The sequence below is a fragment of the Schistocerca piceifrons genome, chromosome 1 (assembly GCF_021461385.2).
Source record: "Schistocerca piceifrons isolate TAMUIC-IGC-003096 chromosome 1, iqSchPice1.1, whole genome shotgun sequence".
NCBI classification, from domain to species: domain Eukaryota; kingdom Metazoa; phylum Arthropoda; class Insecta; order Orthoptera; family Acrididae; genus Schistocerca; species Schistocerca piceifrons.
The window spans coordinates 782150684-782165406 of record NC_060138.1 but is presented as its reverse complement, the minus strand read 5'-3'; the positions used below and the strand labels follow the sequence as shown (position 1 = coordinate 782165406).

At 39.8% G+C, this 14723-nt stretch overlaps 1 protein-coding gene across 1 annotated transcript in view; it reads left to right on the top strand.

The window, feature by feature from the left end:
- Positions 1–14723, top strand: part of LOC124712908 (ras GTPase-activating-like protein IQGAP1) — a 346898-nt gene that overhangs the window by 159463 nt on the left and 172712 nt on the right. The window contains exons 13-15 of the mRNA XM_047242907.1: positions 1040–1176; positions 8656–8749; positions 11972–12129. Coding sequence (XP_047098863.1) covers positions 1040–1176; positions 8656–8749; positions 11972–12129 — 389 coding nt within the window. The remainder of the gene's footprint in view (positions 1–1039; positions 1177–8655; positions 8750–11971; positions 12130–14723) is intronic.

The following is a 14723-nucleotide window of genomic DNA, read 5'->3' as shown; positions in this document are numbered from 1 at the left end:
CTGTTCAGGGTACATAGCTTGGTAACCTACGTTCTTACAATTACATGATGACTTTTCATTCCACATGAAATTGTGTAGACAGCTTGGATAGTTTGGTACTTAGTGTCAGCAGTAAACTGGTATGACAATTTTTTATTTTTTTATTTTTTTTATTTTATTTTTTTTATAGTATTGAACACACTACAAACAATGAAGAAGCAATTATGGTGCTCTCCTGTGCAACAACCTGATGTGTAAAAATATTTAGTAATGCAGTAGAAATATAAGAATTATATGTTAAATCTTGCATGATTAATTGAAAGTGTTCATCAGTGAGAAATAATATACAGACAATCATTGTTCAAAAATACTTTCCAGTGTATGATTCCTGTGACGAATGTCATGCAAATTCCATCCTTTTTTAGAAGCAGCTATTACACACTAAATATTTGTTTTAACCCTGTAGGTAACACTGATAAGTGTGTGCCACTGGAACTAACATGTATTTACCCTGTAAATTTTTTTTCCTCTCCTGATTAATTAGTATGACTATTTGCCACCCCATACCTCATGGTGGACGTAGAAATAAATAATACATTGAGCAGTTTCGTTCATTGCTGTTCCCAAAGAGTTCATGCTGAATTATGTTTCAATGAGTTATGGTGCACCATCAAACATGCAATGGGGTGGAGGTGTGGTTATCTATTTCGTGCCATCTTCTTTCATTTCACTGTTGCTATTATTATTCTTGAGACACCATGACATATCAAAATATCCCATCAGAATGGGATTCAGACTGTCCTGAATGTTGAGGACAGCTAATTCTGTGCCAGAAGCATAATATTTCAATCTCTTAAGAAGCTTATTTTCACAGCATAGTGTCTTCAATACCAATAGAACAAGCAATCGTAGATGACTGAGTCAGTTTAGAAATAAAGATTTTCTATCTCACGATTACTGTTAAACTCAGAATTTTTGAATGTTTAATATTTTCTCTAACTGTAGTTTCTGTTTTTACAAATGTCTGAACAAATCATTAATAAAAAATTAACCATTTCAGTGATTATGTGTCTTCACAATCTGAACCAAGCACTGGAGAATGGAAATGATGAAGCAATCATAAGAATTTTGCAGGATCCAGTTCTAAAATTTGACATTACTCCAGACCATGCAGTTGTTTATGTCCATTTTCTTAAGGTGAGATGAACTATATCAATACAAGTTTAGAAAGAACACATCTTATGACTCAACTGATGAACGCATATGGACATAACTATGAGAATAAGTACGAGACTATATGAATAAATAACATAAAAGAAAGAATTTCTCAACTTCTGGAAGGAACTCTTGTACAGAACAGAATGAATATGCTACAAGAAAACCTTCAACTTGGAACTGAATATTTTGTATTTAACTCGATATTTTGTTATGCTTGGAAGCCTGTTGAAAATGAAATCTGCCGAGTAGTACACACCTTTCTGTAAAATGCTTAAGGAAGTGTTATCCAAATGCATATTGTTTTTTTGCATCTAGTTCTCACTGAATGAATGTTGCACTTGCTTCTGATTGAGTTAGTGTTTCAATGTTGTCAACAATAAATCCCATGATGGAACATATGTATGGGAATTGCATACTTAGGACTGATGACCTCAGAGGTTAAGTCCCATAGTGCTCAGAGCCAATTGTATACAAATCTGAGATATCTCAAAAACTCACTGCAGATTCAGTCAGACATTAATTTCAATAAACCAATAGTTCCACTAGATTTGTAAAACCCCTTACATTTAATGCACATCATAAGGCTTCGTGAACTAATCTTTCATAACAAAAGATTAGTTGTTCTATTTAACTACTTTTGTAACTGATACAGTCAACAAAAAGAGAAGTACAGTAATGATGATCAGTTATTAAACTCCATAAATCTTAATATTTGACGAAGATATATGTCTGGATTTACATCCATTAAAAGGTGATCTGAAAATATGAGTCATTATACAGTGTAAGGTGGTGCAGTGGTTAGCACACTGGACTCGCATTCGGGAGGACGACGGTTCAATCCCGCGTCCGGCCGTCCTGATTTAGGTTTTCCGTGATTTCCCTAAATCGCTCCAGGCAAATGCCGGGATGGTTCCTTTGAAAGGGCACAGCCAACTTCCTTCCTTGATCCGATGACGTCGTTGTTTGGTCTCTTTCCCCCAAACAACCCAACCCCAACCCTCATTGTACAGTGTGTATTTCTATGCAAGCAATTACATTTATGTATGAAATGAAACAGTGTACGACTGCTATAGACTTCATAGCAGTCCACAAGGAATTGAATTTGCTTTTTAGTATTATGGGCATTCTGTCACATTACATTTTTTTCTTTCTCTGTACAGATTCAGTTCTGTTCAAACTAGCAGCAGCTGTTCAAGGTGAAATAAAAATATTAAAACGTAAGTATGTGTGTGTTGAAAATATTGACTGTCCCTAAAATAACTGACGCAGGGACTTTTCACGTGTCACCCAGCAGTTACCTGTAATGTAAGAACAGACATTTTTATTTAATCATCACAACAAAATGAAATAATTATAAAAGATTTACTACATTAAGTAGAGCAAAGAGACACGATGTTAAGTGCACCAATGACAGAAAATCATATTTGCTTCATTCTCCTACACTTTACAGTAATGTAACATTAGTTTGCACTTACAGTGATGACAGTATGATCCAAATTACTAACAGATACAATAATAAAACCTCCTTTTTTCACAGACTGGTTGCTTTGTTTATTGCACAGATTTCTATATGACATTTCAGAACACAAATGGATCTGATTTCTGTCAGTATATCAAAGTATATATACTAATGATATGAATATAATAGATGGAAACATTCCACGTGGGAAAATATATCTAAAAACAAAGATGATGAGACTTACCAAACAAAAGCTCTGGCAGGTCGATAGACACACAAACATACACACAAAATTCTAGCTTTCGCAACCAACGGTTGCTTCGTCAGGAAAGAGGGAAGGAGAGGGAAAGACGAAAGGATGTGGGTTTTAAGGGAGAGGGTAAGGAGTCATTTCAGTCGCAGGAGCGGAAAGACTTACCTTATGGGGAAAAAAGGACGGGTATACACTTGCGCACACAGACACAGAAAAATGTCTGCTTGTGTCTTTGTATGTGCGGATGGATATGTGTGTGTGTGTGTGTGTGTGTGTGTGTGTGTGTGTGTGTGTGTGTGTGTGTGTGTGCGTGCGTGTGCGTGTGCGCGCACGAGTGTATGCCCGTCCTTTTTTCCCCATTAGGTAAGTCTTTCTGCTCCCGGGATTGAAATGACTCCTTACCCTCTCCCTTAAAACCCACATCCTTTCATCTTTCCCTCTCCTTCCCTCTTTCCTGATGAAGCAACCGTTGGTTGCGAAAGCTAGAATTTTGTGTGTATGTTTGTGTTTGTTTGTGTGTCTATCGACCTGCCAGAGCTTTTGTTTGGTAAGTCTCATCATCTTTGTTTTTTTAAAGTATATATACTCCCTGACTAAAAAATTGAATCACCCAGAAGAAATGGATGAAATTAAATGGAACTTCATGGATTCCAGCGGTTACAAAATCAAATCAAATTTACAAGGAAATTGGCAGTATGAGCCCACTATCAGCATGACATTGAACCTCTCTGGCCTGGATGCATTCACTTATTTGGTTAGGATGAGTGTCATAAAGCCAGTGTATCTTCTCATGAGGCAAGCTGGCTCACTTCTGTTGTAACTGGTCCTTGACATCCCAGATACTAGCAATAGAACGGAGTTGATGTCCGAGCTGATGCGATACACATTCTATTGGGAACAGCTGTGGGAATCTTGCTGTCTACAAGAGTACCCCATCATCACAGAGATAGTCTGTAGAGACACATGCCATGTGTGTACAAAAACTGTCCTGTTGAAAAATGGCACAGTGATCCTGTCGGATGAGAGATAATACGTGAGGATGCAGTACGTCTGTGACATATCATTGTGCCGTCTGAGTTCTCTCAATTACTGATAGCCATGACATGAAATGAAACTCAATGACTCCAGCCACAATGCTAGCAGTAACACAATGAAGTATGGGACATCTCCCCAGAACACTCCCATAATTGCTGGCGATAGATGGCCAGGGTGTTGCAGAACCGAGATTAATTACTAAACACAATGCAAAGCTATTCAATAGCAGTCCATGCTTCCCTCCAAACATGGGCATTTGTGTTGTGCTGTTAGTGGCAGCCTACAAGTAGAACCGTAATTCTCTAGTCCAGCTGCTGCTAGTCTCCAGTCAGTGGTGTGGGAAAACATAGAATGTTGCAGGGAATCCGTTACTTATTCTTGTATGGCAGGTGCAGGTGTGAAAAAGTTGGTGTGTTTCATGCGCAATACAATGATCTTCACTTGGAATGATCAGACATAATCAACTGGAACCTTGATGACAAGAATGCCTGCCATTGTGTTCCCATCCTGTCCAGCACCGGGTCACTGTCACATCCGAATGCCCCATAAATCTGGTTATTGCATAATTCAGACAGCCTGCAGAATGGAGACCCACAATGAGGCCCCTTTAAAACTCTGTCAGGTGTTGATAACACTGTCCCACATGAGCGTGTACCATGTCTTTGTTCTTCCTAGTGATCACTCATGTCTGATGCTCTTCGCACCCCCGTGTACCCTACCGAACCTGGTAACAAAACTAAACATAGTTAGCCACTCTAGTGACATTTGTATCACAGAAAACTCCAGCTGTAATCATTTACGTACCGCAAACTGGGGTAATACTGATCATTTTTTGGTGGCTTTTAACTGATATTTTCCATGCCGTTAAAATCATTTTTACATAATTTTGTATTTAAAATGTATGATGCTTTCCTCTCAGTTCAATAGAGAATTGAAACAAGCAAATATATCGTGAGTATTGGAAGGAAATCACTGATCAGCATTACCCCATGGCGTGTAGAATTCTGATAAGGTTTATTTTGCTCAATTGTAGATGTTACACTTTCACACAGGTTACAATGGTCAAAATTTTACACTTTTAAAAAAGTGTAAACATTACTGTAGCTACAAAATAAAAAATAGCCCTACACATTTAAATATATGAACAAGAATAATAAAAAATTTTAACACACAACTCAACCCTCAGATTCAAACACTTGCTTCATTACAATCAGTCCTACTCCGCACTGCTAATGTCAGCATTGGAGAATTTACACTCATATCATTTGCAAGAGATCAGCTCCATCTCTGACAATTTCCTATGTCCATTGGGTCTGCAACATCCGAGAATACAAAAAGGTTGTGGCTTCAGTGTTTCTTTTTTTCATTAAATTAATTTTATAAAGTCCCACACTTGTCTTCCTTATTACATGGCCAAACGAAATGTTGAATTCTTTTTGTTTCTGGTTATGTGATAAGAACTATAGCACCACTCAACAACTGCAGTTCCTTTCCTGTTTTGACTGAAGTTGAAGTGGCATCTTTGAGGGAGAAGCAACATGGTTTGAGCACTTCGAAGCCTGAGTTCCTTGTTTCCAGCATATTTTCACCTTCTTGTGACTCTGCACTTTCCTTGCTGTCCTTCATATCACTGGTGATGAAATCCTTAACCACAATGCCTTTCCTAGGAGGTATAGTCAGCCACTTTGCACAATTGAAGATGTGCTTGTATTTGGGTCAGCAACTTGGGCTTGCTGGAGATGTTCTTCAGAGGATGCAGTATAGGAAGGTTTATCACTGCTAACGTTATTCTCATTTTTGAAATCTGATCCAGCTCTTCTTCAAAATGGAAAGGTATAATACCAGATTTTTTTGTAAACCCTGATATTATCTTTGTTGCAGAATTCATAACTATTTTCATCAAAGTTTCTTTCAACAGTTTAGGAAATACTGACTTCTGCATCACTCCTGTTGGATTTCTTCCACTCATCTAACATGTATCGCCAAGCTGTCTTTAAGGGGCAAACGAATGCATAGTCAAAAGGCTGGCAAGGGTGGGTCACATTTGGAGGCAGGAGGACAAATGTAATGTAATATTCCTCACAAACCTTGATTACACTTATCACGAGGTGACTGGATAAGTTATCCCCAATCATAATCTTGGGTCCTTGTAATTTCATAAAATAGGGCAACAAAATTTTCATGAACCATGATTTAAACATGTTTATATCAAACCACCCACCCATATTCCTGTTGTTACCAGCCCCATTGACACCTCCCTGAGTCCCAAGTATCATTCATACAGATGCTTACTTTTGTAAACAGTAAATGGGGGCAACAATGTTCCATCTGCAGCTGCTGCCATCATAACACTGATAATAGTTTTAGATGCATCTAAAATTCTCTTGAGATTCTTCATCCCTCCTTTGACAAGCACCTTCACCTGTCCTGGGTTGTCAGAAAAATTTATTTCATCGTAGTTAATTATATTATAGTCACAAACTTCATCCAACATTTCCCTAAGATAATCGTAATATTCCGTTTTGATCTCCTTCAAAACAGCTGCTCTAACTCCTTTCATGTTGTCTCTGATTTTCACTGTCTGTCTGCAGTTTCTTCTCAGAAGTGCATGAACCCGATCTAATCCGGCTGATGATCTTTAAATCTCTTTTCCATTTTCCCTATGTGATTGAGGTAACCCTGTACAATGTTACATACATCTGTGTTTCTCAGTAGAAAACCCCATTTAGCACAAATCAATAAATGGTCAACAAGCATTTTGTCCTCTTCTCTGTGTAAAGCTGTTGGTGCACCCACCTTGGTTTTATACTTACTCCTTAACTTACCATTAAGGGTAGTGTGTGGTACAGCAAATTCTTCTGATGCTCGTTTTCCCCTAACACATGGCCTTTATCACATTTTCCTGGAAAATGGAGTTGTATTTGCACCTTGATACATGGGCAGGATTTGAGCCTGTACTGCCAGTCTGACTGCCACGGACATTTGGACATTAGCCTCTGTACTATGCTTGCTTGGTCAAATCAAGGCTGATGTTATGGTTATATGATGCATGTATAAAACTTCATTATCGGTTTTCTCAGAAACTAGGGACTACACATGAAAAGTCACTAGCTAGGTACACAGGATAAGTCCATCTACAATGTATCTGAGAGTCATAAAAATCCACCATTAACAGGTCTAATGGTTCCCTCGTAAGACCTCTGTGATATACCACCTTTTTCCACTTCCGTAATTAAATGTACATTCTCATGGGTTGAATTTACACAGAAAAAATCATGATAGTTCATAAACTGTTCTGTAACAATAGTCATATTAAGAATTTGGTGGCGCCAAAATTGTATTTTACATGAATAAACAGACTGGTTAGGGCTTAGCGCTGCTGTATTCAGAGGGTGCAGTAGATTGGATGCTGCTGCTGCTGCTGCTTGACACAAAGTTTACAACTACAGTACAGAGCAGTGTTGCAACTGGTAAAGCTCAGTGAATGTATCAATATTTGTACTACCTGAATTGGAGACAGGTATAGCAGTCATCAACTCTTGGAGCAAAACCTGGTTGATGACCCTCAACATAAATGAATGTAAGGAACGCATGTAAATTGTCAAAACCCTCCGATATTGCTTGGCTTCACAGCTATTGATTTGTCTTTCAAATATTTTGCAACTGCCTAATACTTTGGAGTTTCTGCTGGAGTGATTTAAACAGTAATGTTGACGTATATCGGGCCATGAGGAAATAAATTATGGACAGTTTCATCGGAAGAATCCTAAAAGAAACATAACTTGCCTGCAAATAACGTCACTTAAAAAAATCCGTATTCGACTAAGTATTGAGTGTGTTCTTGGACTCTTCCCCAATAATTGAAAAGGTTATGCATGGTTAAAAACAAGGTGTGTGCTGTACCATGGCTTAGTTTGGTCAGTGTTTGGTTGAAGATGCTACAAGAAAAGCGCTATGCGTCAGAGAGCCGTATCGTAACATACATTTAAATAGGTATTGAGAAACCTTTTGCTTCTGTCGCCATGTATCTCACATACTAACGATCAAGGATACAATTGTAGAAATTTTGGTTGTATGCATATATAATGTACTTTCTTTCTGTGTGTTGTTGACAAATGCAACTCAGTTAGAGGAAAGTAAATATGCTGCCTGTTATACCATCTGCCGCACACTGTAGGGTCTTGCAGAATAGATTAGTAGGTTGTGCTGTTATATGTTAGCCATTGCTGTCATTATTCTTGTATGAAGTATCACACAATAATGTGTACTGGCAGCACACCAGCTTCTTATGGTGTGCAAAATATGTAATAAATATTTCAGACCTGTCTGTCCTGTACGTAACTGGTGAATTTCTAGTCTGCATACTTTGTGAAAAAAGCTCTTTGTGTTGCCTAGTCCCCATGTTTCCAAGAAAAACATGTCTTTTTCCATATTTTACAGCACATAGAACCTATAACTGTTCTAGATTACTAGATATTATTAGTTTTGTTTAAAATATTTGTCTTGCATATGCAACTCCCCATGGCAGAAGTGAACTGATGAGTAGTGAACATAACAAATTATACTATTCAGAAAGTAAATTTGCTGAAAGTTTGAGCTGTAAAAGATTTCTTTGTGTGTCTCTAAATTTACAGATTATCAAAACGTGAAAAACAATTTATGATGTCTGTAGTTGATTGTTTTGTTCATAAATGTATTTAATATTTTGAAGGGTAAACGGCAGAAGAAGGGTTCAGAGCTTTGGCTGGAAGATGCTGAGGACGCAATCAGTGCTGCTAATGATGAAATTAAGTCTGTTGTTCAATGTGAGTATTGTTTTGATCTTGTAACTTAGTTGCCTTTACCTGCTCTGGGCACATGCAGCCTTCATGTTGTTTAAAGGTGTCATTCTGTACCTCATACTTATGACCATCATATTCTATTTTAGGCAAAAATCAAACAATGGAAAATCCAGGATGGGATGTAGCAATATTATGAAAAGGGAAGTTGCTACTCACACACACACACACACACACACACACACACACACACACACACACACACACACACGGGCTTCCTGTTCCCCTTCCAGCACTACACAGCCGTCATTCCACCACCACACTCAGTCTTTTTACTTCTCTCCTTTTCCACTACTCCCCCCCCCCCTCCCCCCCTCCCACCTCTCCTCTTCTTCCCTGCCCTCTGTCTAACCTGCAACACTTCACTGTCCACCACCCCCACCATGCATCCCTCCTCCGCCACAGCCTCCTTACTCCCACCCAGTCGCCACTCACATCATGCACTGGTGCTGCTGCTTGCAGTGTGGTTTCAGTTGCCTGAGACTGCAGGTGTGTATGTGTGTGTGTGTGTGTGTGTGTGTGTGTGTGTGTGTGTGTGTGTGTGTGTGTGTGTGTGTGTGTATTGTTGATGGAGGCCTCAATGGCCGAAAGCTTTATTTATTTGTCTTTTAATTTATCTTTTTGTTGTGTCGTATTGTATGTTAGGTTTAATAATTCTTAATCTGAAAGTTTCACAGGCTAATGTCGTATGCTGACACCCTCCTTGTCTTCTCATTGCCACGTGGCATTTTACAATGTTCTTTAGTAGGTAGCAGAGAAGGACCCTCCCTTCCCCACTAAAGAGGCTCCCATAAAGTCTGGCCACCCATGCTGGAGGTATCTTCAGTGATGAGCAATCCCTTGTCCATTATGCTGTAGGTCTTATTCAGGCCTTCACAGACATGCAGTACCCTCCAAACCTAGTTCAAAAACTGCAGTTGGAGCCATAAGGAATGTTACAAAAGGTAGGAAAATATATTTTCCTACCAAGAGCTGACAGGATATAAATTGCTGAATATCTGAGTAGTTAAAATCAAATATTCAGTTCTCAGAACAATGATGTGGAGTGCAAATAGATAAAATTTAAAAGCGTTGCCTAGTATGGTTCAAACAAGTCTATTCCAAGTAAGGTTGTAAGAAATGGGGAAGAACCATTATCATAAGAAAATTAGGGTCTATGTAAAATCAGTATGAAGATCGAAATAATCTATCCAGTCCCTCAGTGAACATACAAAAATGGAAGACGATAGAGAAGACTCAAATATCAGATTTGATCCTTCAAAACTGAATCCAGTTGAATGTTCACATAGAACAAAGAGTAGAAAAGCAAATCCCAGTCTGATACTTGTAGGAAGAATCTTAAGGAAATGTAATTCATCTACGAAAGAAGTGGCTTACAAAATGCTTGTATTAGTGGTCCTTGAGTATAGCTCATCAGTGTGGGTCCCTAATGAGGTTGGATTAACGGAAGAGATACACAAGATCCAATGAAGAGTGGCGTATTTCGTCCTGGGACTGTTTAATCAGCAAGAGAGCATAACAGCATTGCCCATCGAACATCAATGATGCTTCAAAAGAGGCATTGTGCATCATAGAGAGATTTACCATTGAAATTCCACAAGAGTATGTTCCGACAAATCTAGCATTGTTCTGTATTACTTCCTCCCTCATACATCTCACAGAACGAATACAGTGAGAAAATCCAAGAAATTACAGCATTAGCTCTAGGTTTACTAACACTTATTTTTCCCATATGCCATTCACAAATGGAACAAGGAAGGGTGGGCTCAGATATCTGGAGGGGAAAATCATTTTCCTGCTTCTCTCAAGTAGTTCACAGCGGCTGTGTACCCATGTATACCAAAGACTCTTGAGACTCATATGGTGGTACCAGAAATACCCTCCGCCACCCACTTTGTGGTTTCTTGCAGAGTACAGGCGTAGATGTAGATGTAGACCTCCTGTTCTAAATCGTCACATGCCACTAGTTCTCCACCACCCCCATGAACCACCATAGTCCATCACAGGCACATCTTACTGTATTAGAAGCATGGCCATCTATGAAAGAAGTTATATCATATACAGACTTTTCTGTGACATCTATACAGCCTCTTTTTTTGGACTGACCACCAACCAGCTCTTCACCTGAATGAATGGCAACTACCAAACAATGATCAGGGGCCAAAGTTGACCAACCAGTTGCAGAACATGCTACTGAGCTCAACACTCAACCTCAAGAGTTGCCTCAAAACCCATGCCACCTGGACCCCCGTTGCCCCTTTCCTAATACCAGGTTCTCTGACTTATGTAGATGGGAATAATTATCCGTACAATACATACTTCAATTTAACGATTCTCCAAGCATCAGTCTTTACTACCCTTTGTCCACACCCACATCCACCCATGTGGTCCATCTGCCCCCTCCCCTTATTCCTCAATCCACTCTTCCATGTATCAAGTGCCACATGCAACAAAGACAGGCTCAAGAATAATGTAGCCGTATGTGCATAAGGTCAGCAGTGTTTCTAATCTTGTTCGTGTGCTTGTCATATCTCAGCTATGCAACAAATGGTTACAGTTGATCCTACTATGTGCATTTCATCTAGGGTTTTCCAGTGTCATTATAATATTAATTGCTTGATGTCATTTAAATTTAATTTAAAAATAAAGAAAACCTTTACCACCACAAAAATGTCTAGATCATGAACTTCTTGTTTCCTCGTTCTCTCTTACCTCTCATTTCTCTCTCCACATATGTTCAGTTTTATTTTATTATTCTCTCATCTTGTTTTGCTGTACATTATATTTATGAATATGCTTTTTTGCTCTATCAAGTCATTAGCTTTTTCCACTCCTTTTTTGGCTTATACTGTTCTTTCAAACTTCACTTTCTTTATTCTGTCAACAGTGTCCTTTCTTCCTTACTTTTTAGAGACCACCTATTATACCATAGTGTTAACTTTTGTCCTGTCCCACTTATTCCCTCCTGTCATTCTGATTTGTGGATCTCGTGTAACAGTCTAGCTGAATGATTATTTTCTAGTGTCTTTACGTATTTCCCTTTTCTTCTTGTGCAGAGAAGAATAAACACTTGTAAGCTGTATTTTTCAGTGTATTACATTGTGGAATATATGGAAAGTGTTTACGTTGTTTTTGGTTTTTTAAAAAAAGATTTAAATTGTTTTTCTGTGTGTGATTATGTACTTACAGTATGCCATTGGTTGTTGGAGATGAATTCTGCTGTACGACGAGGTGATGCTAAAACAGCATCTAGTCTTTTAGCAAAATCAGGGTTGGACACAGATGCAAGCATTATTTTGAGAAACAATCATGCTTTTGAAAGGCTTCGGGATCTTGGTTTCAGAAAGGTACGAAATTCAAAATGTAATGACTTTTTCTAACGTTACTGTTATTATATATTCAAAGGACTATCAAAGTACTACTAAGAATTTACTCTGAAATGAGTAACTGGAATGAAGCCTGTTACAAAACAGAAAGTGTTGACATGTGTATTATTTGTTTGGTGTTTATCATCCTGTAGTAATCAAAGTTATTAGCTGCAGATATTACGTGCATTTAACCACCTTTATGCATGTCTGTGTATTTGGGGGGGGGGGGGGGGGGGGGGGGGTGGCAAGAATTAGATATCCTTGGGACACACATGATGCTGGTTTAATAACCATATTTGTCTTCTTCAAACAGTGCCTAAAAATGAGAAGTCTTTGTCAAAAAATGGAAAATCCAGGATGGAATGCAACAATATTGAGAAAAGAAATGTTGCTACTCACCATATAGCAGAGATACTGAGTCGCAGAGAGGCACGACAAAAAGACTGTCATAAACCCCTGTTCATGAGGCTAGGTATTCTGACATGTTCCATGACTTTGGAGATTTGCTCCTCAATTTGGTCCTACAGAACTTGACGTGTAAATAAATAAATAAATATACCTTTCGGCCAGTAAGCCTTAGTCAAAATTAGATGACAAACACACACATACACACTCACGCAAACACAACTCGCACACACGTCTGCAGTCTCAGGCGACTGAAGCCACATTACGAGCACCAGCACCAGTGCATGATGGGAATGGCAACTGGGTGGGGGTAAGGAGGTGGCTGGGACGAGGAAGGGGAGGGATAGTAAGGTAGGGGTGGCGGACAGTGATGTGCTGTTGGAGAGTGCATAGGGACAAGTTAGAAATAGGGTAGGGCAGCTATGTGCTGTCAGGAGGTTAGACGGAGGGCAGGATAAAGGCGGGGAGGGGGGGGAGGGGAGTATAGCGGAAAAGGCGAGAAGTAAAAAGACTGGGTGCGATGGAGGAGTGGGGGCTGTGCAGTGCTGGAATGGGAACAGAGAAGGGCTGGGTGGAAGAGGTCAATGACTAACGAATGTCGAAGCCAGGAGGGTTACAGCAACGTAGGATATATTTCAGGGAAAGTTTCCACTTGCGTAGGTTCAGAAAAGCTGATGTTAGTGAGAAGGATCCACAAAGCACAGGCAGTGAAGAAGTCATTGAAATGAAGGATGTCATGTTCGCAGTGTGCTCATCAACAGGTTAATCAACATGTTTCTTGGCCACAGTTGGTCAGTGGACATTCATGCTGACAGACAGCTTTTTGGTTGTCATGCCCACATAGAATGCAGCTAAGTGGTTGCAGCTTAACTTGTAGATCACATGACTGGTTTCACAGGTAGCCCTGCCTTTGATGGGATAGCTGATGTTTGTACTGGACTAGAGTAGATGGTGGTGGGAGGATATGTAGGACAGGTCTTGCATCTAGGTTTATTACAGAGGTATGAGCAATGAGATAAGGGGTTGGCAACAGGGGCTGTGTAGGGATGGACGAGTATATTGTGTAGGTTCAGTGGACAACGGAGTACCACTGTGGGAGGGGTGGGAAGGATAGTGGATAGGTCATTTCTCATTTCAGGGCACAACAAAAGGTAATCGAAACACTGGCGAAGAATGTAATTCAGTTGCTCCAGTCCTGAGTGTTACTGAGTTACGGACAGTGGGGTTTTGTGAGGTGGTGAGAGACGGGAAAGACAAGGTATAGGAGATTTGATTTTGTATGTATAAGAGTGGGAGGATAATTACAGTTTGTGAAGGCTTCAGTGAGAGCCTCGGTATATTTCGAGAGGGACCATTTGTCACTGCAGGTGCGAAGACCACGGTGCCTAGGTTGTATGAAAGGGACTTCTTGGTATAGAGCGGGTAGCAGCTGTCAAACTGGAGATGTTGGTGGTGGTTGGTAGGTTTGATATGGACAGAATTACTGATGTAGCCATCTTTGAGGTGGATGTCAATGTCCTGGAAGGTGGCTTGTTCGGTTGAGTAGTCTAGATGAAGCAAATGGGGGAGAAGTTGTTGAGGTTCTGGATGAATGTCCTCAATGAATCTGAACCAAGTGAGGGATTTAGGATTCTGGGTATTTAGGAAGGACTCCTCAAGATGGACCATGAATAGGTTGGCATAGGACGGTGCCATGTGGGTGCCATAGCCATACCCTGGATTTGTTGGTAGGTAAAGCCTTCAAAGGAGAAGTAATTGTGGATGAGGACATAGTTGGTCATGGTGACTATGAAGTAGGTTGTTGGCTTGGAATCTGTTGGGCATTGGGAAAGGTAGTGTTCAGTAGCTCTAGGGCCATAGGCATTAAGGATGTTAGTGTAAAGGGAGGTGACATCAATAGCGACGAGCAGGGCACCGTGCTGTAAAGGACCATGGCCTTCCCACTATTGAACACTACCTTTCCCAAGTATAACCCCACCCACAGTTACTTCTCATTTGAAGGCATTACCTACAAACAAATATGGGGTATGGCCGTGGGTACCCGTGTTGGACCATCCTGTGCCAACCTATTAATGGGCCATCTTGAGGAATCCTTCATAAAAACCCAGAATCATAACCCCCTCACTTGGTTCAGATTCATTGATGGCATTCATCCAGAACCTCAACAA